The following is a 24,933-nucleotide window of genomic DNA, read 5'->3' as shown; positions in this document are numbered from 1 at the left end:
CATGATGAAACCCCGTCTCTACTAAATATACAAAAATTAGCCAGGCGTGGTGGCGCATGCCTGTAATCCCAGCTACTTGGGAGGCTGAGGCAGGAGAATCACTTGAACCCAGGAGGTGGAGGTTGCAGTGAACCGAGATAGCACCACTGCACTCCAGCCTGGGCAACAAGAATTAGACTCCATCTCAAAACAAGAGAAAGAAAAAAAAAAAAAAAAGACTTTGGCATAAATTTCAATCCAATTTTTATACACACTCAAAAGATCCCAAGTGCACAAAGACTACACTTTCCTCATCAAATGCAGAGATTCCTTCAGAAAGAATGAGATGATTTGCCAAGGAGAATTTAATTCCTTCAACTTAATGTTTATTGTTTGAAATGAGTAGCTATTCATTGAATAAGTATTATTTCAAAGAGATCATGTATTTCCTTCCTCCTACAGATGCAAGGTTATTTTTCTTTTTAAGATTGAGTTGTTTATTATATTTTGTGCAATCTTTTAAAATGAACTATGAAATATTTCAAACTATAACTATTAAATGCATTACTCCTTTGCACAAATGTCTGATTACATTCAAAATTTTTAAGAGATATAGACTAGTGATTGTGCATTTTTTATTGATTTCCTTAATTGTGCATTTTTAAAAATGGTTACTACCATATTACCAATTCTAAAATACACACTTTTCACATTTCTAAAACTGGAATGTGTCTTAAATGAATGTTTGCGATAGTTCAACTGGTGGCATTTTTTGTTTCCTACTGGTGCATAAGGTAATATTTCATATTATAATTAAAAGCACCTTCAACTCAATAAATATATTCAGTATGTACACTGACTATATTAAACATATTCAGTAATAAATTATATGCATTCCAATTTTTCACTTGAGTATCTTTCATTTGCTGATTTTTTGTAACTGATATCACATACAAACCAGATACTAAATGTATATACAAGTGAGCAGAATACATGGCATACCCCATGGAGTTTCATGTAGAGTCCACAAGCATTGCACACGGGTTCACCCTCGGCGTTTCTGCGCCATAAGGTGGTAGTTGTGGTGTGACAGTTGGCACAGGACAATCCAAGCCGCCGTGATGAAGGCTAGAAACAGTACAAGAGCGTAAGTGGAAAAATGTAAGTGACATATATATATATATATATATATATATATATATTACATACATACATTAAGGTATTTTGCCCCTGTCATCAACAAGCATGTATCTGTTTTATTATAAATGAAATGATCCTTGAGAAAAAAAAAGTTGCAGTGTACTTAGACTGACTTTTCTGGACCAAGAAATTTGAGGTTTGCATAGTGTGCTGGACCCTATAGATTCGATTTACTCCTCCAGCTAGCCTGTCTCCGTGAATTCAAGAATACCCGGGAGCAGTCATATAGTTGGCCAATAACTTCATGCAAAGCTTTTACCAGCACCATAACAAGGAGAGTTTCACCCATGGTTTCTTCTCCAGTTTAGAGTTTCCCAGATACTACTGGTATCTTTTTTAGGGGAATTAAAAGATTTTCTAAAAGTTGGCCAAATAGAGTTATACTCAAGACACACCAGAAGTAACAACACAAGTAGACACTAACATGAGAGTGCCCCACCTCCCCGCCGCCCGCCCCCCACCGTGGACAGCAGTTGGCCGTGCACTATAGTCACAGGTCTAAGATTTAGGTTGTGAAATGCAATCACAAGCCACTTGCCAATGTGCTAAATGGCTCTGGGCAGTCTCCACTTCCCCTGAAAACCGGAGATCATCAGGTCTATTTCTCAGATATATGTAAAGGAGTAAACCAGAAACTTTGAAAGTACATTAATGGAAACTTTGAAAGTACATTAACAGAAATGGATTCAGAAGAGGGGTAAACGTTTTGTAAAAAAAAAAAGAAATATACTTGAATACATTCCATAATTACCATCATGATTGCCTGCTGCCTGCATTTTTGTTTTATCTATTTTACAAAGGATATGAGCAAATTTTATGGCATCATCTTAATGCCGCCCTTGTCTTAGATGCAGTGATACTAATATATTTGCCCTATCAGTATTATTCTCAACTTTCGTTCATACAAAGGGTTAATTGGTATTACCAGGAAAGGTAAAAGGCCACTTGTCTGCCACTGTCACTCCCATTTCCATGTTTTCTTTATGCCCATAACAGCCTTAAAGGGAATTTATTACCTCTAGATTACTACATGTTAATTATAATAAGCTAATATAATTTCTTACCCAGAATGGCAAAATATAAAACTTGTTTTTAAGTTGCCAAGCTTAAATTTCCTTTTAAATGCTGTAAATTACTTTAAAAATTGTGACATAGCTTCAGTTAAAAAAAAAGGATGCTTGCTTCAGCAACACATATACTACAATTGGAAGGATACAGAGAAGATTAGCATGGCCCCAGCACAAGAATGACATCCAAATTCGTGAAGCTTTCCATATTTAAAAAAAAAATTAGAGAAAGATTCTGGACCAAACCAAGTTGAAAATTACAAAATTTGGGAAGTTAAGAAGATCAATTGTAAAGAATGAAGAAGAGAAATGTAAATTGAGTATGTATCGAAGATTCACAGATTACAGGACAGAGACTTCCAAAACCTTTGCTGGCAAATTTAAAAGATGAAATTAAAATCTGCATTTATGGTTTACATCCTGTTGCATTACTTAGCATCACTCTTTACAGAGAAGTTATAAACAGAGACACTGGCAAACCTTTTAGCACTACAACATTTCTAGGAAGTCAGTGCTGAGAATCAATTTGCCTTTAGTTGAAATGAGTATGCTTGGCTCACAGGAGAGCTACTTGAAAAACTGCTTTGCTAAAATGATGACAACATATTAACAAAACTTTACACATCCAGGCTTTTCTTTTTCTTTCTTTGTGGTTAAAAGAAAATAATTTTTTTAGGAAAGGATTCCTTTCTCTTCATAAATGTGAAATCAGTAAACGAGGGACAGGAAGGTTCACTTTATAAACCAGCCATTTATGACAGTTTCCAGTGGAATTTGGAGCCAATGTGAAGCAAACTTGTTATCAGAATTTGCCATTATAACAAAGGACTTTATGACTGTCAACTGCAGATCATAAGTGAAGCCAGTCCTCATAAACATGTGAAATGCAGGTGAATGGGTTATAAAAGTTCCTTGTAACAAGTGATCTCAGTCATATTCCTCACTGACAAGGAATTCAAGTTACACCATAAATCTCTTATTTTGCAATGTATTGCAAGTTCAAATTCACAGTGATTGGTTCTATAGTGCTGGCTAAACAAACTTGAGTTCAACATTCTGCTTCTGAGAACTAAGCCAGATCCATCAAAACCATAAATAAGAAGCCCACAAGGAGACCTAATTGATAGTGACACACCCTTCAATTGGTATCATTTACAACCCATTTACAAAGCATATTTGCTGACCTTGGTTATGGCCAAGACACCTGCTAAGCACAGAGAAAACTAATGATTCAGAAGAGCTAAAAACTGTTCTTTTTTTTCCTTCCAAGTTATTTTGACTGGTACATGCACAAAACAAATGGCACTATCTAAATGTTACTAGATCAAATGTATAATGCAAATGGAACCTAAATGACTACTATTCCACCAAATTTTTGCTCAATCTCTAGAAAATGTTACCTTTGAAAGTTGTTAGTACTCAGCTCAATGTGCCTTTCCAGAAAAATAAATCAGTTTCATTGTTCATGTGTTGTCTATTATATGAAAACAAGGAACTTCTGTGGGATATTTTCCAGTTACTACTTTTTCTTCTTTAATATGATGCATTTAAGAAAAAATGAAACCCACAGTCACACTGCAGTTAAGGGTACCCTTTAAAGAAAATTTTAAGCTGTGGGAGGTTGTAACGAGTTTAAGGCATATACACTCATTAAATTAACCTCGGCCACTTTATTTTAAATGCATTAAAACAAAACCAACCATAAAACTAATTGCTTCTCTTTAAGGTGTCAGACTTACATTGTGATGCAATTTCACTCTAATCTATTTAACACAAACAACATGTGTAGCATTTGTTCCTGCTAATTAGAGTATAACAAATAAATTACTGGGATACTTAAGACGTCTGGCATCTAACTGTAACATATTTAGCTTTAAAGGGTTATTAGATTATGAGTACTTCGCTAAACAAATGTTAACCTTACAGTGGGGCTGGTGAAAGCTTTCTTTTATTTTCTCTAACCATTACAGCGGTAAATACTCTCTCCGGCTAGGAAGCACACATAACAATGACAATACGAGATTAATCCCTGAAATCAGGATTCCCTTACTTTAAAACATGGTGGCCGGGCGTGGTGGCTCACGCCTGTAATCTTAGCACTTCGGGAGGCCGAGGCGGGCGGATCACATGAGATCGGGAGTTCGAGACCAGCCTGACCTATATGGAGAAACCCCCGTCTCTACTAAAAATACAAAAAAATTAGCCGGGCGCGGTGGCGCATGCCTGTAATCCCAGCTACTCGGGAGGCTGAGGCAGGAGAATCGCTTGAACCCTGGAGGCGGAGGCTGCGGTGAGTCGAGATCGCGCCATTGCACTCCAGCCTGGGCAACAAGAGCGAAACTCCGTCTCAAAAAAAAAAAAAAAAGTAAAACGTGTGCGAATTGGGGAAAATGCTCAACTTAAGAACATACAAACCACACGTTTTCTCAAGTTCTACGAAGTTCTCTGATTTCGGAATAACAAAAGTTAGAGCAAATAAATTTTCACCAGGCTCAAGGGCAATCCAAGATATGGTATTTGGGGATACACCTGAGGATAAGAGGTAGAAGTGACCAAGAAGGTAGAAAGGACAAAGTAAATGGCACCCAAAAGAATGTGGCTGTGAGGAGGCGTGAGTGGGTGGATTTCTGGCATATTCTATTTGGGGGATGAATGGTATAAGTGAGCGTGGTTTTTCAAGGATAAAATCTAAACTATACACAGTGAAAAAAGTCTTCCTTCGCCCGGCCTCGGTAGGTCTACTGTTTTTCTCCTCGGGCTACCATCACCAATTTCTTGCCTATCTTACCAGAATTATTACGGTGCTTTGGCAAGTACACCTAGAGATATATAGATTATTTTTTCTTTTTTTGCTTAAAACATGGTGACATTTTGCACCTTCCTTTTTTGTTTGTTTTTGTTTTTGTCATTTACGGACGTCATCCCCCGCGCGTAAACATGGGGAAAAAGGCTATCTTGGCTTCCCAGACGCCAGTTTCGGGGTAACCTCCACTTGGGCGCCAGCGGGTGGGCGTTGGAACAGCCGGCACAGGATGGTACCGCTGGGTCCCCGCTAGGGTGGGACCGCGGCGGCCGCACGTGTCCCCGGGGAGGGGGACGCCCGAGGCAGGCCGAGCCAGGGCGGGGCGGGCCGAGCCCGGGCGGGGCGGGCCGGGCCAGGAGAGCCCGGGGCCCGGCCGCGAGGCAGGGGCAGGGCGGGTCACACTCACCACGCGCTTCTGCGGCTTGATGAGGGGCCGGCTGAGGCCGTTCATCTTGCTGTAGAGCCCGCAGGCGTTGCACAGGTAGTGGCCGGTGCCGTCCCGCCGCCACAGCGGCGTCTGGATGGAGCCGCAGTTCACGCACTCGCGGCTCTCAGACAGGTCCTCCAGCAGGTCTGCGGCAACAGCGGGGCGTGAGAGCGGGTGAGGCCGCGCCGGACCCGTCCCTCCCCGCGTCACTCCGGGGACCCCGGCCCCCAGCCCCGGTGCCCGGCTTCCCTTGCCCGTGCCCTTCCCGGCTGCGCTTTTCTCTTTGGCCGCAAAGCCAGGAGCAGGGTTATTTCGTCACTATTGATCCACTGACCATTTGTCCAATACTTCTGCACACCCGGGGCGCCCCAGTAGCGACCCCGGGAAAGAAACAGTGCTGGAAGCAGAGGACGTCAGAGTCCGAGATGAGCGGTGGGGAGGTCGGCTTGAGTCCCCTGACCCCTACTCTCAGGCTGTCCCGGAGCTTTTAAAGACTGAAATCCATCATCATTACAGTACGTCGTTGCCAAACCCGAGCAAGCCACTCAGCAATACTGACCACTGAGCCCCGCTGCAACCCACAAATATCCGGGGACACAGCGAGGCTGCCTCATTAACTTTTATCTCAAGTAATTTTAAAAAGTATTTTCTACATCTGCCACCCGTCCATATGTGCCTCTTCTCCAATTAAAGATACACAAGTGAAATTAAAAGTACTATTCTTAGGCCCCTACGTTAGTTAGAAACTAGAAATGAGAAGACTACTCTCATCTTTTCAGGGGAAAAATGCACTAACATTAAGCACAGAGTTTTATTTTCATGCCACAAAGATCAAATGCCAAAATCCCGATTTAGAAGTGGGTCCAACTGCTTCTATCTGCAAAATTTTTATAAAAAGTTGATACCTTACTGATTGAGAAAATTACCAAGACCTTCCCAGTGATCATTTTGAGTTATGCAATCTATTTAAAATGTGTTTATTTTACACAATTTTATTATTATTATTCTTTGGTTAGTTTTCAGAATTCACAATAACCTAAACCTGCTAATAAAAACAAATCCTGATTAAGAGTAAATGTAGCATTTATTACTTCTCAAGGTTAAATATGGAAGAATAAATGTCTCTAAAAATGAGAAAGGTACTTATTATAAGTATAGACCAAAAAAAAGTATAGATCACCGTTTAAGGTTCTTTAGATTAGAGAAGGTTTAAATGTTTCTAGTTTTGCATTATTGAAGAAGCATTCCTGAATCACTTTTTAAAGTAAATAAACATTACACTTTAGAGTTTTAGCTGAAGATTATGTGAACCTTTTTGTTCTTTCTCATCCCTTTGCAGTTTATTGCTTGTGTCTACCATCAACTGTGTGGTAACGATATTTAAATGACTTTAGCACAAAAACTCTTTAATTCCATTAATACTATTTACAAAACAAGTCTCTTTTCTCATTTCTTATTAAGTTTTAAAGAAACTAGCATCCTACACAACCCGAGTTCAAAGTTGTCATGGGGATACTGCAACTTACAACACATCACAAAGATTTATTCTTCTCTGCCCTAAAAGCCACTATTGACTACGGTAATCAGTAAAATGCTCAGGACTTCAAGGACACTGAAGTTAAACAAGGTATTTGTCTTTGTTGTTGACTTTAAAATGTTACCTATCAGAGCCCCTCTGGATAGAGGAGTGGGGCATTCCCTGGAAAACCCAGTCCTATGACTGGGAACAATAAGAATCCTATTAGAAGACAGTGTGAACTCCCCAGGTAGAACTATTTAGTCATCTGAAAACCCAAAGACAAAATTTAATTAAAAGTCCACTTTGGATAAATACAACCTAGGAAGCTTGCTTATTTTTAGTTGAATAAAATCTCTCTCATTCCCTCCCTACCTCTTTCCCAAACCCACCGGGCAGCTATAATCCTGTAAGTGACTAAAAAGGAAAAAAAAATGCTGCCTTTATAAAAGCTATAAGATATAAAAGCTGGGGGCTTGCTCACCAAGTTCCCCCTTTTCAACTCACCATTTGTCTCCTAACATGGCTGTTTGTGGTGCCCTTGGGGAGTGATAGATTCAGGGGAGAAGGGCACCACCACCTGTCTTTCTGTGTGTGGTACCAAGATACGGGGACTCAAACACATTTCTGCAGAAGCTTAGGAGGGTGTAGGACCCAGGAAATAAAGGAGTGTGAGGACTCTGAGCTCACCCCAGAGTAAGCTCACCCCATCTACCCAGTCAGTGAGAGGTGCATAGCATGGGTTTCCAGAAGCCTCCAATTGTGCGGGTTGATCAAGTTCAGCACTCAGGTTTTAGCTCTGGTGTTTTAAAGTGTCTGCCTCCAAAAACGGTTTGTTTAAAAAAAAAAAATCTAGGAAACAGGAAATCTAGCTAGGAAGCTGGCCTCAGAATACCTGTGAGGACAAGCAAAGTTAGGGTCACTCACTCCCCACCCTTCACCCCAATACTGGCTTGGTCCCAGTCACTTCCTGATTTCCTAACAGACTCTACGCAAAAGCTGGGTGTTCCCAAATCCCATTTTTTTAAACATACTTTAAAAAAAATACTTAAAAAAAACACACATCTTCTGGGTCTACAGAAAATTTCTCTAACTGTGGTGTGCCCAGAAGATGAAAAAATTAGGAAAAGTATAGGCTAAATTTAAAACAAAAAGAAACATATTAACTTGCTGACAACTGCCCCATACTGCCTCTAAAAGGATTTCTCATACAGGACCGGTTACTGTAAACATCAAAAGACTCTCTCAGCCATATGAAATGCTGGAAGATTGGAGGAAAGGAACCTGGAGATCAGGCTAAGGTGTGTCAAGAAATAGGCAGAGCTGCAGGCGCTGGCTCAAGCTGCAGCTACTACCCCTCACCCAACTCACAACACCCTTGCACATTCCCTACGGAACTCCCCGACTGACAAAAGAAGCTTCACACCCAACCATTACCTCCTTAGAGATTCCCAGCCTCTCCATCTCTCTGCTCCTGGGAGCCAAACTTGGGTCCCTATGCAGCGGTAAGGATGAGAGCCCTCGACTCTCAAGTCCCAAGCCAACAGTGCAAATCTCAACAGGGTCCCCCGATCCCATTCCATACACACATGGGAAAAATGGTCTCCAGGGCCAGCTTTGCAGCAGAAACAAAAAGAGGGAATTTCGCTGGGCGCAGTGGCTCACGCCTATAATCCCAGTACTTTGGGAGGCGAGGCGGGTGGATCACCTGAAGTCAAGAGTTCAAAAACAGCCTGACCAACATGGCAAAAACTACTAAAAATACAAAAATTAGCTAGGTGTGGCGGCGCGCGCCAGTAATCCCAGCTACAAGGGAGGCTGAGGCAGGAGAATCGCTTGAACCCAGGAGACGGAGATTACAGCGAGCCACTGCACTCCAGACTGGGCGACAAAGCAAAACTTAAAAAAAAAAAAAAAAAAGAGGGAATTTTGAGACCAAGTCTTGCAGCGCTTGGAAGAAGACAGAAGGAACTCAGGCTATCAGGGAGCTGTTCAAATTGGTTCCTTCTCTTTCAGACCACTTGCATTTCCAGCGTGACTTTTGAGGACAAGGCTGGGAATGTCCCATTTTATCCTAAGGAATCCTGGTCCCTAGGACTGACTTGCTGTCCCTAAAGGTAGCATCAAGGCTCCTAGGAGAAGCACAGACCTGGGATACACAAGACACTGGGGTAGGACTGTTTGGAGTAATGTGCCTTCCTCCACTCTGCCACCTCTGTGACTCAAGGGGCCTCCCCCACACCTCCCCTCAAACAAACAACAATAAAAAAAGATGTTGTTTCCTTAGAAAGATTATCAAACAGGTGAAATATAAAGTAAGAGAAGCCAGTTGAAAGCACCAAGGACGCAGAATGTTGCATCTGAGAAAAACAGTCTAACAGGGCTCACATACTCCTGTGCTGGAGTAAACAAAACACCTTTCAAAACGAGGTATTTCCAGGTATTTTTGACAATAGCGTTTTCACGGTTTACCCCCTAATGGCTCCCAGACACAGGAAAACATGAGTCAAATTGGAAACTGAAAAATTGGCGGGCTAAACTTCGAAGGGAGAATAGGTGCCCCACCTCCAGGATCCCTGAGTTGCAGCCTGGCCATGTGAGCAGCAGCCCCAGACCAAGGCCCAGCTGATGCCAAGCCCAAGGATCCCCGAGTTGCAGCCTAGCCATGTGAGCAGCAGCCCCAGACCAAAGCCCAGCTGATGCCAAGCCCAAGGGCCTATCCACCAGCTCTCTTTCACCATGAAGTCACAAATCTGACCACTCCAAGTGCCCTCTCTTCTTTCCCTCTCTCCCTTGTGGGAGAGGAGACGCCAACTAGCTTCCCTAGGAACATCTAGGTTCTTCTGTTGTGCTCTTCTAAATACCCTTCTCTAGGAAAACACACACACCCTTTGGAGAGTTAAACTGGGTGAGCCTGCCTGTGTTTGTGTGTCTGTTTGGGGGTGGATCAAGTGCCCGCCACTCTCCCAAACTTACTCCCATCGTGGAATTTCTTCCACTCACCCAAAGTAGGGTCTGCGATGGGGCTCAAGCGCTGTTAGTTCCCTCCCAGCCTCGTTTTTCCCCAATAGCAGATGCCATTCACTACTCATCAAGGCCCTGAGCTTCTCCAAGGCACGAAGGTACAGATGTGCATTTAGCCTCATCCATGCAAAGGAACTTGGCACAACAGAATCGCCTCAGCGCTACCGGACTCTGGTTACCCAGCCACAGGCCTGCAAATCCTTCCTGGGACCAGGCCGACCTCCGCGCACCCGGACGAGAAAGTCCTGAAAACAGGGCCCGAGAGGAGCAGCCGCTCCACGTCCCCCGTGCGCCCCAGCGCTTTGGACCCGCACCCCGAACCTGAGGCGCGACCCTTACCTGCACTGGGGCCCCGGGGCACCGGGAGCGGGGCTCCGGCGCGGCTCTGCAGGCTGTGCAGCACCGGAGTCTCGAAGGGTCCGGCGGGCCAGGCAGGCGTCAGTGGCGCCCCCACGTAGGGCGAGTATGGGCTCGGATGGTGGTGGTGGTGGTGGTGGTGGTGGTGGTACGTCCCGTTCAGCGGCCGCGCCGCCGACAGCGAGCTGTACTGGGGCTCGCGGCCGCCCATGGCCGCCAGGCTACTGCCGCCGCCGCTCACGCCTCCCGCGCCCCCACTGCCCGCCGCCGCGTAGCCTCCCGGCTCCCGCGCGGCGCCGTTGGCCATGGGCGGGCTGGGCGAGTAGGGGAAGCGCGCCGAGACGTGCGCCGCAGCCGAGCCAGCGCCGCCAGGCCCCGCGGCCCCGCCGCCAGCCGCGCCGCCTCCGCCGCCGTATGGAGGGCTGTCGGCCGAGGCCTGAGGCCAGCCGGGATGCGCGCCCGCGCCTCCCGCGTGGTTAGCTGGCCCACTGCCCGACCCCTGCAGGTGGTACGGTAGGCCAGGCAGCATGGAACCCACGCGGGTGGTGGGCACGTAGACCGGGGAGCTGGCCGCCGCCGCAGCTGCTGCCGCCGCGGCCGCAGAGTGCACGAAGCCGCCCGGCGCGCCGTCGTAGGCGGCCGGACCCTGGCTGGAGAGAGCGGCGAGGGTCTGGTACATCTCCTCCGGCTGCTCGGGTGCGAAGGGGCTCAGCTTGGCGCCGCGGCTGGACCACAGCAGCTTGCTGGCGGTCGCGGCTTGGTCGAGGTCAGTGAACAGCAGCAGGTCCTCCCAGCTCGACAGGTTGCCCCCGGGACCCGCGACCCCAGGCGCCGAAGGTCCGTGGGGAGCCCCGAAGGGATGCGAAGCGTAGGAACTGAGCAGCAGCGAGCGGGCCGGGGGTCCGGCCGCCGCCTCCGTGTCGAGCTGAGGCGTCCCGCAGTTGCTGGCGCCGCCGGGGCCCCGCTCTCCGCCCCGGGAGCAGGAGGAGGACGAAGAAGAGATGGGAGACGGCGGCGTGGAGGGCTCCCGCGCTGGAAAGACTCTGGAGTCGCTGGCGTCCGCACTCGCGGCCCCGAAGCGCTTCGGCAAGCACCAGCCGCCGTCAGTCAAGGCCATCCACGGTCCGGCGCCGCTCCAAGCTGACGTCTAGCTCCTGAGGTGGGGTGGGGGAGACGGGTATGGTAGGAGATAGGCGGGTTACCAAGAGCGTAGGCTGCACACTACCTCGCCCCCACTCCTTTTTCTAGTTCAAATGGGATCTGACTTCTCAAAGATCCCACTTGAGACTTCTCAAAGATCCTATTTCTGCCCCGGGCGTGGGGATCAATAAGGGAGGGGAATGGAGCCTGCGCAGCCGCCACAGGGCCCTGGAAGGGCTGGGATACCAGCCCTCCCTCAAAGGCACCGCTCCGGTCCCCGCGTCTTCCCCGCCCACCCCCTCGGCCGCATCCTTTCTCCGTGCGCGCGCCAGATCCCAGGGGTGATCTGCAGAAGCTGGCTGAGGCTTTCCTTCCGCCCTAAAGTGTCTTCCCCGGGCTGATGACACACAAAAGAATTTAAGTAGCTGTGCGTGTCGGCACCGCCGCATCCCGCCTCTCTGCGGATGCCCTTCTCCCGAAATGCCTCGGGGTGAGGGTTCCCCACGGGAAAACCCTTCGCTTAAGGAAGGCAACCTGTCCCCGAAAACGAAACCGCCGCGTTCTCCTATATTGGCTCTCCCTGAGCTTCCCGGACTGCGCTGACCAGCCCGAACGCGAGCCCCAGAGAGAAATGCAACTCGGCCCAGGGAAAGTGGGACGCCAGGGCGGGGGCAGCAGTCTGGGTCCTTCCCAGCAGAGGCAGTGCGGGGAGCTTGTGGGGCGGGAATCGCCAGACCCACCGGCGTCCCCGCGGCGCCGCACACCTTAGACACGGCCCGCGCCTGCAGCCACCAGCGTGCGCGCTCACGCCGGCCGGGCCACCCGGCCCACCCCGCGGTCATCCCCAGCAGCAGAAACGTCGGACCGTTCCGGAATCGGACGTAGCGGGGTGGAGCGGAGAGCAGAGAAAAGGAGGGGGAACGCAAGGGGCTGGGGGTGGGGGGACGTGAGACCGCCCCAGAGCCGAGGCGACCCCAAATGGGAGAGCAGGAAGAATGACAGGGAGACTCGGAGGGAGTGGGGGAGGGAGGCGAAATGCAGCCGGGCTGGCCTCCTCCAGGCTGCTCTTTCAAATCGCCTCGGCTCATCGGAGATTACCACACTAAAATTAATGCCCACACACAGACCTGGCTAGATAGCAAGAAAGAAGTTTCTCTGCCCGCCTAGCTACCGGCTCCCGCCCCTTTGCGCCGAGATAACTCGGAGATAAGGCTGCGCGCAGATAAGCGCTTCGAGGAGAGGAAAAGAGACTAGAAGTTGGTCCGCGGTGTCCCGGGAGCCTGGGAGCCGCCTCAGCCCGCCCGGAGGGGAGGAGGGAAACACCCTCGGAGCCGACCGCGGCCTGGAGAGGGCCGGAGAGCCGGAGGCCAGGGGCCCGCGACGAGTAGGGGTGGAGGGGAGGAAAGCGGGGAGATCGCGCGAGGAGGAAGCAGCCGAACCTCGGGCGGGCGCTGCGCATGGAGAACGGCCGCGGCGGAGGGTGCTCCCAGGCGCGGAGAGAGGCCGAGGGCGCCAGCGGGCGAGCGCGAGTCCGGGGTCTGCGCCGCGCTGCTGGTGAATAAAAAGGAGAGAGGAGGCGCCTCTTACTGCTCTGCCGGAAAACTGCAGCCTGCGCTCCTGATTGGACTCACCGAGCCCTAAACAAACAGCGCTCGCCGAAGGGTGCCAGGCTGTGGGTCGGAACTGCGCTCAGCGAGCAGCTGGGCGCTGGAGGTGAAGAGGAGGAGGGATCGAGGGGAGGAGAGAAAAGAGGGTGGGGAGGGGACGGCGAGGGGGGAGGGGAGCGCGCCGCCCAGGCAGACAATGAGCGCCGCGCTGCCTGCCGGCGTGGGCTGAGCCGCGAGCCCTGTCCCCGGAGTGGGGGCGAGTCCACCCGGGGGGCACCGAGCCCAGGGACCCCGGGGGAGGGGCGGAGGCCACAGAACGCCTGACCTGGCTAGCGACCCGCACCCATCCAGCGGCGGTGCACCCTCCCGCTCCCGCAGTCGCACACACACCCACACGAGGGAGGAGGAGGGAGCCTTGGCACGGAAGGAGTTGGCAGTGCAAGCCCCGCGCCGCCGCCGCGGCGGGAGGGGCGCTCCAGACCCTGGGTCAGCACGCCCCCAGAAGGAAGGGGGAACGTGCTCTGCGCCCCCCCGCCCCCCAACCCCCGCCTAGCCCCTTCACAGCAAATGCGCTTTTTGCCCTGAGGTTGTGTGAGACCGACCTTAAACTTTCTCCGACCCTATCTAGGGATGCTACGGCTCAGGTCGTGGTGGTTTCGGGAACCTCAAGACAACATTCCCCAGCTGACCTTTGGGAACTTTAACTCGGGTCGTCATGTACGGAAAGGTAGTCTATGGGGTACGCAGAATGGAAAAGGGCTTCCACATCAGTCGTGTCCGAGGACGCTCTCCAACTTTTAATGTCCCGTTTGCTCTGATATTTCCCTGGAGAGTTTCAGGTAAGTCACAGATAAGTCACTGCGAAGAGGGGGTGTCACCTTCCCTAGACCCAGCGCTAAATGCTGCTTCCCCACCCCCACGTTCATATACACACCCCCTCTTCGCTCCCTCCAAACAGTTATCACAACACTGTACAAACTGATACGGTCCCTAGCGGGCAAAAGGGACTGGAAATGAACGTCGCGGGGTTATCAGCGCCGATCTGTCAGCGGCAACTCGCGCGGCCGCAGGCTCGTCCGCTGTAGGAGCCGTGATATATGTCTCGCTCCCTTTCGCTTACAGAAAGGATTTCTTCCGACAGACGTGACCCCAGAAGGCTGCCGAGGGAGACTTTAGGACAAGAGGAGTTGTTTTTGTGAGAATGAATTTTTATACTTTCCCCCGCCCCCACCCCCCACCTCGCCCAGGTAAATCCAAGTAAATGATTTTCTGAAGGTCGGTCTCCCAGAAAGCGTTTAGGCTCTAGTTTTTTGTTTTGTTTTTATTTTCGTGTTTTCCCAGTTAGGGAAGGGAGAGGAGCCTGTGCAGAGTTGAACTGGGGTGGGGAGGTGCCTTGTAAAGTATGGTTTCCAGAGATGGTGAGACCTCGTAGCTAAGCGTTGTTTCCTCTGCACGTAACTGTGAGTTGTGAACTTGTGGCTCGTGGGGGAGCGGGACAGGGCCTGGCAGTGCGGGGGAGGGGGCGAGGAATTCAGGAAGTTGGCGAGAATTCTTCTTTTTTCATTCTTCGTTGTAAATTGCTTCTAAACACTTCTGAATTTTAAATTGCTACCGAGAAGGTCCAGAAACCGTTCTCATCCAATTTAGTCACTTTTATTACATTCCACTTTGCCTCCCCTAATCACTGCGGAGGCTCCCAGTTTCAGCGCGGCCGCATTTTGAAAAGGCTGAAGGTAGAAAACTCTGGAATGGAGAGGCTGGCGACTGGAGTAGGATCCAGGGGCTTTAAATTTTAACCTGAGTGCGATCGAATGCGCGACTCCCAGAAGAGATAGCCAGGCGTCCGCCCGGCCGCTCAACCCCCGCCAGGACTCGGAATGCCTTGCTTTTGGTTCTTTTCGTGAGTTCCGACCAAATGTTTAAGTGGACTGGGTTTTGCAGAAGCTCATTTGTAAGCACTGACGGAAATGGGTTGTGGGCATTTGATTTCCTTTGATTCCAACGTTTTGAAATAATGTTTCTCAGATTTGCTATTAAAAGCAATTTTCTAAAAACTCATATCTTATTTGCTAAAAATAAACTCTTTGGCTCAGTTTGTGTCCAGGCTGTGTACGGCCTCCAACCCTGAGCCCCGAGGAGACCGAGCCCTGGCGCGAGCCTGATCTCTGTCCTGTGTGTTTCTTTGTATTTGCAAGTACAAGGATGTCTACGTGGATATCCCTGGACACTTGATACCCCCCCGGGGACCTGCTTTTCCCGCAGCTCCGCAGACGCGGCGGGAGGGCGCGCTGGCCCCGGCGCTGCTGGGACAGAGGTGAGCGGCGGGGTGGACATTGACCGATTCGACAACGTTCGGGCTCTAAGGGCTCGGGAAGGGACCCAGCATTTTACTCTCCAGATTCCCAATCTATTTTTTAAAATAATGTTCAAAACATATGGGAAAAATAAGTGATTGCTCCTTTTCATGGTCACAGATTGTATTTATTTTTTCAGACTGGTTTTCCAACCTAACGAGGGAATGGGTAGTGAATGTTGTTGTTGTTTATGTTGGTTAATTTCGAAATAAAACTGTTTAACTCGTACAGTTGATTCAGACAGAAAACCAGGCTGCCTGACGTCTCCAATGTGCCTTTTCCCCAATGCATCTTTGGCGCTAGGGACCGCTCTGGGGAAGACAAGCATGTTTTCAAAGCCACTCCCATGAGTCCCAGACCCGCGCGTGGAGCTTCCTGAGCGAGCCCCAGCTGGTCTGGAAGGCCGGCAAATTAGGAAGTTCGGAGGGAAGAGGTGCACCCCAAACTAGGGAGAAACCCAAGAGCTGGGGAGAAGGCCCCCACTAGTGTCCAAAGTACGCGGACAGCTCTTAAAAGTTATTGTTTTCTTCGTGGGTATATATATTTTTTCTTTTCCTTCCTTTCCTTTTTTTTTTCTTTCACCCCCGCCTGTCTCCTCTTTCGGGATTTGCTAATCTTGAACGAAACTGTTTCTCTCCGGACTGTTTAGACCCAATGAGCGGCCCCTCCTGGGCGAGTCGTCCCCCTTACCCTCACAGAGGACTGGCTCCCGGGCGCGGCCTGTCCCCAGGGTTGATTTATTTCGGCCGCGCCACACCACTATTCGCGATTCGAATCCACCCAGAACACTGCAGCCAATTGGGCAGGGGGCGGGGGCTTGGCTGCCAAACGGGAAGGGTGTTTGGGGACCCAGCCTTGCGCCGCTTCCGGAGGAGCGGCGAGACCCAGCAAGGACCCGCGTCCCCGTGCACCTCCACCCCCGCAAACTCACGCTCATTTTACGATCCTGTCACAAAACTGGCTGCTTCGGCGATGTTTCATAAAGAAAAAGAATGCATTTCTGCCTTAAAACATATTTTTAACTTAGATTTTTAACAGCCCAGATTTATGAGGCCTTCTCGCTTATACCATATTTCTTCCCGTCTCGGGGACGCTTTTACCCAAGGACCCGGGGTCTCCTCAGAGGCCCCCACCCCTGCCAGCGTCTGGGGCCAGTGGTGGGTTCCGGGCGGCGTGTCCCCCACTCAGCGGCCGCACTGCACGGTAGGCCGTCGACCAGAGTCCTGGCGGTGATTTTCTTTAAGTTTAAATCTCGGGAAACCAAAAACACTCTTTAGAAACGTCAGGTGGTGGCGGCGGAAACTCGCAGGTCGCCCCCACCCCCAGCGCCGGCTCCCGCCTTCGGCCACTTCGGGGAAGGAGCAAGCGGAGCCAGCGCCGGGGTCCCCGGGCGGTCGGAATCGAGGCCCGGCGCGTTGCGCAGGCCAGGCCGGGCCTGGAGGCCCCTCGCCCGGCGCAGCCCCCGGCCGACCCCCGCGCGCCGCCGGCGGCCGCCAGCACGGCGCGGAGGTGGGCTAGCGGCGGCGGCGCACGAAAGGTCACCGCGGTGGCATTCCTCTCCGCGCTGTTTACGTGACTTAATGTACTCGCCTCGCAGCGGGTAAGTTCGGGCCGCGATAAGGGGGCGGCCGGGGGAGGGTCGCCGTAAAAGCCCCACGCCGGGCGCCTCCAGCCCTCCCCTCATCCATTAACCTTTTTACTTTCTTCTCCGCTCTCTCTCCAAGCCTGTTATCTAGGCCACCCAATGACCGACGAAAGATTTTCCCTCCCTGCTTCTCCCGTGGCCGCTTTAAACCAAATAAATTTAGCTGTTAAGGGCCAAGATGTCTGACAAAAGATCGAAAGGTGTCTTTCCGTGATCGCTTAAAGAAGCGAAGGAGAAGCTTGCGGCTCTCAAATCCCGATAAAGAAATTCCGCGCCGGCGCCGGCCTCCCTCCCCGCGGCCTGGTTGCTCCCTGACGCCCTGAGACCCCGACTTCGGCGGCCGCAGACCTCGGACGGGCCCGGCGGGACCTGTGGCTGCCGCCTGGGGAAGGTGGAGGTCCCCGGGCTGCGGGGCCAGGGAGTGCCAGGCCCTAGGAGACGGGCGGACACGGGGGTCCCCGGGAGCTCTGGAGCTCCAGGTGGGAGCTGGGTATCCTAAAACGGCCCCCCTGCACTTCGCGGAAAAACTAAGCCAAGCTCAGGGGGCCGAAATTACCACCCTGTTTTGATTATTTTCTGATACTAAATAATAAAGATAAAACCAAACTGCCCCCACCTACCATCCCACTCCCTGTGGGTCTGCTAAGGGGCAGTGTGCTGGTCCACGTCGCTGGTCCTGGGGCAGCGCTCCCTTTGAACCCCAGGCTGAAGGTGGTGGGTGGAACTGAGGCTGCCAGGGAGGGTGTGGACTCGCAGAGTAACCGCACGCAGGTGGGAGGCAGAGGTCCAATCATTCAGTCATCCTCGGCTTGGGTTTGGTTTGAAGTGTGGTATTTATTATCATTATTAATTGCTACTGGCATCACTACATAAAGCCTAGGGCTGCCAGCTGGGCTGAGGCTCTGCCCCTGGAGTGATCCCTTCCCTTTCACCAACGGGTGACGGCAGGGAAGATCCAGTTTCCTGATCCTGGATACTAAAAAGTGGGCTTGGGGAGTCAGTTGTGATGTTTTTGAAGTTTTCTCCTCCCCTTAAGTAAAAAGAATCCATATTCCAGACCAGCATAAACCTTTTCTACCTCTTTGAAATAGGACAAGGAGGTGATGGGGTGGGGGTAAGTTTCAGATGAGACCACTTGGCTTCCCTGCAGAGGGCTTTCCCAAGTCTTCTGCCTCCCCCAGTGTGTTCTCTGGCAGATGTTGGGAGCAGGACTCTCAATTCCAAAAGGCAGCCCAGGGTCTGCTGTCTGTCCCCTCACACTAGGCTGGGAAGTGGAAGATGCCTCTCTTTTTTTGTTATCCCTTCCAAATAAGGTGAATGCCAAAAATCATACGTCCTATCTAATCCTTACCCCACCAGCCTCTGGGGAGGGGAAAAATTAGAGCATCAGAGGAAAAGGGAACATTTCTGCTCCCAAGAAGGTGAAAGAGATGGAGAAATGTCCAGCCCACTAGACAGGCAGGACCTAGGCTCTTCCTGGATTTTGCTGGTATCAGAAGGTGTGCAGGCCATGCCAGTTCTAGGGCCAGGGTCCAGATACCACTGTCCCTGGGCTGTCTCAGCTCAAAGACCTTCCTGACTGTTGAGTAGTTTTTTGGTTTTGTTTTTTCAAAACCAAAAAGTGTGGGACAGGGATTGCTAAAGGGAAGCAAGGAAAAGAAGAAATCAGCTTTTGGAGACTTGCTAAATTACAAATGCCCCGCTTTGAGTCAATTAAAGGGGCAGAAAGTGCCCAAGAAACAAACAAAAAAATTACCCAGAAATATGACCTCTCCATACAGCTATGTTGCAAATATGCAGAGAATTAGGACCAAAGGCTTGTCTACCAGGATGCAGTCCTCCAGTTCCCTGCCACTTGCCCAACGCGTACTGAGTATGAACTGCACGAGGAAGAAACAGAAGGGTTAGCTCCTAGTTTTGAAGTGTTTACAGTCTAGAAGGTTGGCACCTCTGTAAAGCCGGTTAGGCAAAATCCCACTTTCCAAGATGGAAGGAGATGACTGAGTTTTTTTCCCTTCTCTAGAAAAGTACTCAAGTCCAGATTGCCCTCTAGGCAACCCAGTGGGTTTGAAAAGAAAGGAATGGCTCATACACTGAGGGAATTTCCAGAAGCCATTGGGCCTGCGCAGGACCCTGGGCCAGGCTGCCTGGGTTTCAATCCTGATGCCACCATTTACTAGCTATGTGATCATGGCAAATAGCCCAACCTCTCTGTGCCAGTTTCTTCATCTGCAAAATGGGGATAATAAAAGTACTCCCCTTACAGGATTGCTAAGAGGATGAAAAGATTTCTTACATGTAAACTGCTAATAGTACTTGGCACATAGTAAGTGCAATATAAATATTATTACTAATATCTATTGTAGTAGACTTTCATATACTACACCAAATTTTGATTTCTTGTTTGGCCCAAGTGTCTCCAGGAGCAAGATTAATTCCCAGTAAGTAACTTCTTTGAGCACTCATTCAGTTGGGACCTGTGATTCACCAGAGGTCTCAAGCCTTTTCTATGTACCAGCAGTGAGGACTTTATTTATTGCATTATGGTAGGAAAGGAGGTGAAGGGTGAGACAAACATAGGTTCTTTACTTGTCTTTGGTTCCTTTGAAGAGGAGACATCCCTTGTTGTTCCCCTTGCAAATGCCAGCAACAGATCTTCTGCAGTATCTTCTACAGGACAAAGACAGTAATCTTGAGGCTTCTCCTCTGCTCCAACAAAAGAATCCCTGTCCCAGCAGCACCCCTTCCTGGGAACCTCTTTCTGGCAGTAGACAGGAGTGAATTAACAGACCACTAAGAAGGGCAACCTTGAGGACTGCCATTAGATATTAGTGGGCGTGGGGCGGGTGGAGGAAGAACTAATTAAAGTGGCCTGATCATCTAACTTCAGACTTCTCTTATGCCTTTTACTCTTCAATTTGGTTTTGCTACATATGCAGATTTATTATACTTTAATCATATTTTTTTTGAAGGAAGAAAAAAAGAAAGATCTCTGAGAAGTTAGGGAACACATTATTGATAGGGAAAAAATCTAGGCCATTCCTGTCATTTTTCAACTGATTTTCTGTTTTGTTTTGTTTTTTTTCTTATAGCACCCTATCTTCTAAAAGAAGATCTAAACCTTCATAATGAAAACTTTTAAAAAGGAATTTATGGGATATAACAAAGAATACTCTTCTCTAGATAAAATGACAGGGAAATAGATTTGTTTTTCCGAAGACAAAGTCTGGAGGGAACATAAAAGTCTTCCCGTCCCTGCAGCTTTTCTGCCCGGTTTGTGCCCAGCGCCTGTTTTTCTCTTGTCTTTGACAGTTCTGATCTTCTCTACGTTTGATTTACTGAGTGCTGTCAATTCTCTGCTCTTTACTTTCACAATCACACATTCAAACCTGATAAAGTTCAAGACCCTGAATACTTGCAGCTCTCCCAGATTTACAGCCCTCCTGCCCCCCAGCCCAGCCAGCCGTCTCGAGGCTGATTGAATCCTCATGGACAGAAGCCTTTGGGGATCAGCAGAGAGCCAGAGGGTCCAAGAGGGCCAGGCCCAGGAGGAACATCAGCCCCTGTGTCAACTCTGTTATCCATAGCAAGCCTGGGTAGGTCCCTTCCCCTTGAAAGCGATTGTCAACATCCTCTTGTTTCAGTTCTCACTTCCAGCCTGTAACGGGCCTGTGGGCAAGTACAGGAACTGTAACTCACAAAACAGAATTGGTGAGGATTCAAGAGGCTGAGATGGGAGTATCGCTTGAGCCCAGGAGTTTGGGGCAGCAGTGAGCTATGATCACACCACTGCACTCCAGCTTGGGCAACAGAGCAAAACCCGCTATCAAAAAAAAAAGGCCAGGTGCGGTGGCTCATGCCTGTAATCCCAACGCTTTGGTAGGCTGAGGCGGGCAGATCACCTGAGGTCAGGAGTTCGAGACCAGCCTGGCCAACATGGTGAAAACAGCAAAAATTAGCCAGGCATGGTGGCGTGTGCCTCTAGTCCCAGCTAGTCGGGAGGCTGAGGTGGGAGAATCACTTGAACCCAGGAGGTGGAGGTTGCAGTTAGCCGAGATCACTGTACTCCAGCCTGGGTGACAGAGTGAGACCTTGTCTCAATTAAAAAAAAAAAAAAAGAAAGAGAGAGAGAATTGGATGCAAAATTATGGTCAATGTGCATGCATGAGTGCTAGATTTTCCTGGACTACTAAACAGCCTTGTAATCAAGGGCAAGACACTTAACCTCTTCGTGTCTCAGTTGCTCCATACATAAAATGGTAAAAATATTACTTTCTACAAACATTAATCACGAACTAATGACTTCGGTCCCCTTTCCTGCATGTACGTCCGTCAGGGCCCGAGAAAGACCACTAGCATGTGGCTGATCTGGCTCTTTGGTTTCTGTCAGGTTAAATACAAACTTACACATTAATCTAAATACTACACCAGTGGGCTAAACAAAAGGGATGATCCATTTCCAAAGGCTGAACGGTTAACTTAGAGTCAAATTTTCAAACCACTGAAATGTCTTCTGATAGAAGATGCTATCTAAATTATTTATTATTTGCCTGTGAATATAAGCCCACTCAACCATAGAACGCTGACCAAAAGCAATCACTGAGGATGGACGCCCTTATTCTCAATGATTACTCTAAAGGGACTTCATACTTACCAAATAAGCAATTCTTCTGCATGAGCTAATGTTTTCATTTATCCTGAACTATCAGAGTTTTCTGACTAAGGGAAACATTTTAGGTGGCAGCAGTTTAAGTAGGTTTTTTTTTAAATCACTATTCTAAGTCTATGGACTAAGAAAGGTATGATTCCCCTCCCCCGCCCTTTAATGTTCATGTCCTACAGAGAGCCAAATTGTCATAATACCTGAGGGGAAAATTGTATTAACCTATTAGGGAAGGAAGCAGAGTAGTTGCCTACCTTCTTCAGAAGGGATTTTTATTTTTAATCTATCCACTCAAGAGACACCCTTTAGAGTATATTACAATGTTGCTTTTTCCTGGCCATAATAATATTCACCTCTACAGAAGTGGATAAAGATACAAACCCGACTTAATGGATATCAAATAACTTTTTCTGGCTACACTTAAGCTAGATTACTGCTGTTTATAATACCACAAATTAAAGGTATGCAATTATCCAACAAAAAAAGTGTGACTATTATACCATTTTTAAAGATTGACTACCAGTGCCCAGCAAACTCTAGCCAAAAACCACAGTGTGGATCCACAAAGCTGTCAACCTTTACATTTCAAGGTCATGTTTCTGTCCAGAGCTCAGCATGCTTTGGGCAGAAGTGCAAAAGGCTAGGTGCATAGGGAAAAGTCTATCCAGTGCAACTGCTGCAGCAGCTGGCTGCACCTCTGCACCTGGAGCTAGATTAAGCACCAGTTATGGAGGCATAGGTTCAAATCCCAGATATGCATCTTGCTGTTTCTCTTTAGTTGTGTGATCTTGGGCATATTCCTTAATATCTCTACTCCTGGTCAGGCACGGTGGCTCACGCCTGTAATCCCAGCACTTTCGGAGGCCAAGGCAGGTGGATCAACTGAGGTCAGGAGTTTGAGACCTCCGTGGCCAACATGGTGAAACCCCGTCTGTACTAAAAATTCAAAAATTAGCCGCACATGGTGGCAGGCACCTCTAATCCCAGCTACTCAGGAGGCTGAGACATAAGAATCACTTGAACCCAGGAGGTAGAGGTTGCAGTGAGCTGAGATTGCGCCACTGCACTCCAGCCTGGGCAACAGAGCAAGACCCTTCTCAAATATATATATATATATGATTTTCATGAAGATTAAATGAATTAATATTTATAAAATGCTTAGAAGAGTGTTTGGCTCACCATACAGGCTTTTTGAGATGTTTGATAAATAAGCAAAAACACAAACTTCTATTTCAGGCCACTTTTTAAGGGGAAGAGAGGAGGTACCAAGGCCTCAAAGAAGTGAGGTAGGAGGGTGATCAAAACTAAAAAGAAAAGATGAGAAAAAGCTTTCGAGAATATCAGACATTTCCTATAGGGAATTATTTGCAATCATCAACTCACCCTGTCTGTCCCTAGGTGATAGTGCAAGTAAGTTTGTATTTGTTTTATTTGGTCAAACTCCTTGATCCTGCTGAGACAAACACTATGGTGGGTACTAGGGATGCAAAGATGCGTGACAATGCCCTGCCCTCAAGCTGCTCCCAGATAAGCAGGAGAGACAGACAAGATTGCAGAAAATCATCACACCAGGTGGCGAGTGCCACTGTAGAGAGAAATCAGGGGACTGTTGGAGTGCAACCAGGGAAGGCTTCCTGGAGCAGTCTTAAAACTCACCTGAGTTTTGAGAAATGACTTAATCAGACAAGGTTTAGGAAGTGAGAAGAAGCAAAGATAATTAACTGGAGCCTTAGTCTGAAGTGCCAGCAAGAAAGCAGAGAGGTTGGCAGGATTCTAATGCAGCCAAAGATCTTTTAACTATAAAATTATACTAAAAATGTAGATGCAAAAATATGCCTTTTAGAACAAAAGATAAGGAGTGTCAATGAGAAAGAAATGATCAAACCTCCAAGTGTATTCACCGGAAAATTGACCTCAAGGATGAAAACCTCTTCAGACAGAGAGATCACTGTTGCATGCTATGAGGGCCAAGTCATGACTGAATCTCCTAAAGTAAATTGTAATTAGATTTGGGGCATTAAAGTGGAACCCAAAATAATAAAATTAGGCTGGAACACTAGAATGTAAGCTCAACACGGCCGGGCACGGTGGCTCACGCCTGTAATCCCAGCACTCTGGGAGGCCGAGGCAGGCAGATCATGAGGTCAGGAGATCGGGACCATCCTGGCTAGCATGGTGAAACCCCATCTCTACTAAAAATACAAAAAATTACGGGCACCTGTGGTCCCAGCTGCTCGGGAGGCTGAGGCAGGAGAATGGCATGAGCCCGGGAGGCGGAGGTTGCAGTGAGCCGAGATCATGCCGCTGCACTCCAGCCTGGGCTACAGAGCGAGACTCCGTCTCAAAAAAAAAAAAAAAAAAAGAATGTAAGCTCAAGAAAACTGGGATTTTTGTCTGTTCTGTTCACCACAGTTTCTCCAGAGCCCAGAACAGAGCCTGGCCCATAGCAGGCATGTCATACGTATTTGTTGAATGAATGGTACATGAAAATATATAGCACACTCCCCATAACCTTGCCACTCACTTCTCTGTTGTCAAGACATGATATCACCAGCCTTCTTGATATGCCATCAAAAAGTAATTCCACTCACCAGTATCACAACCTATTGCCACATCCCAGGGCATTGCTGATTGCTTTCGCTTACAATAATACCCTCACTGTCTTTGGGCCTGTGGCACACTCTCCCCAGGCCCTGGCAACCTTTTACTTAGACTGCTGTAGGTCTCTTGGGAAGCAGGTGCTTGAGGGGTGACCCCTCACGTTGGAACTGTAAATGAATTCTCTACCTGGCATCAGACTTTCTACTTACTATTTAATAGTCTTCATTCTCTACTTTCAAAATCCTGGCACCTGCACCTCACCTGACCCTCCTTCCTGTCCCACCTATAGCTTCTCTTCTCCCTCAAGCCTTCTCTCACGCACTGCTCTAGGGCTGAATAGAAATTCAAGCTCCCAGCTGGGCGCAATGGCTCACGCCTGTAATCCCAGCACTTTGGGAGGCCGAGGCAAGTGGATCACCTGAGGTCAGGAGTTCAAGACCAGCCTGGCAAACATGGCGAAACCCTCTCTTGCTAAAAATGTAAAAATTAGCAGGGCGTGGTGGCACACGCCTGTAATCCCAGCTACTCAGGAGGCTGAGGCAGGAGAATC

At 48.9% G+C, this 24,933-nt stretch overlaps 1 protein-coding gene, 1 long non-coding RNA gene and 1 other non-coding gene across 3 annotated transcripts in view; 2 read left to right on the top strand and 1 right to left on the bottom strand.

The window, feature by feature from the left end:
* GATA6 (GATA binding protein 6) overlaps positions 1 to 13,074 on the bottom strand; it is a 32,523-nt gene extending 19,449 nt beyond the window's left edge. Inside the window, exons 1-4 of the mRNA XM_024236173.3 lie at positions 12,953 to 13,074; positions 10,356 to 11,527; positions 5,456 to 5,622; positions 982 to 1,107 (exon numbers count right to left, since the gene is read on the bottom strand). Of these exons, the coding sequence (XP_024091941.1) occupies positions 982 to 1,107; positions 5,456 to 5,622; positions 10,356 to 11,490 (1,428 nt within the window). The 5' untranslated portion in view covers positions 11,491 to 11,527; positions 12,953 to 13,074. The remainder of the gene's footprint in view (positions 1 to 981; positions 1,108 to 5,455; positions 5,623 to 10,355; positions 11,528 to 12,952) is intronic.
* LOC112130042 (U6 spliceosomal RNA) lies at positions 2,356 to 2,460 on the top strand. The gene has a single exon (XR_002912354.1). It is a non-coding gene; the product is annotated as a U6 spliceosomal RNA (small nuclear RNA).
* LOC134760288 (uncharacterized) lies at positions 12,526 to 15,718 on the top strand. Its single transcript, XR_010137565.1, has 3 exons — positions 12,526 to 13,226; positions 13,749 to 13,959; positions 14,243 to 15,718. It is a non-coding gene; the product is annotated as an uncharacterized LOC134760288 (long non-coding RNA).
* The last annotated feature ends 9,215 nt before the right edge of the window (positions 15,719 to 24,933 follow it).

This window comes from Pongo abelii, chromosome 17, assembly GCF_028885655.2.
Source record: "Pongo abelii isolate AG06213 chromosome 17, NHGRI_mPonAbe1-v2.0_pri, whole genome shotgun sequence".
In the NCBI taxonomy this organism is placed as follows: domain Eukaryota; kingdom Metazoa; phylum Chordata; class Mammalia; order Primates; family Hominidae; genus Pongo; species Pongo abelii.
The sequence above is the reverse complement of the archived record's forward strand: the minus strand, read 5'-3'. Positions and strand labels throughout refer to the sequence as shown.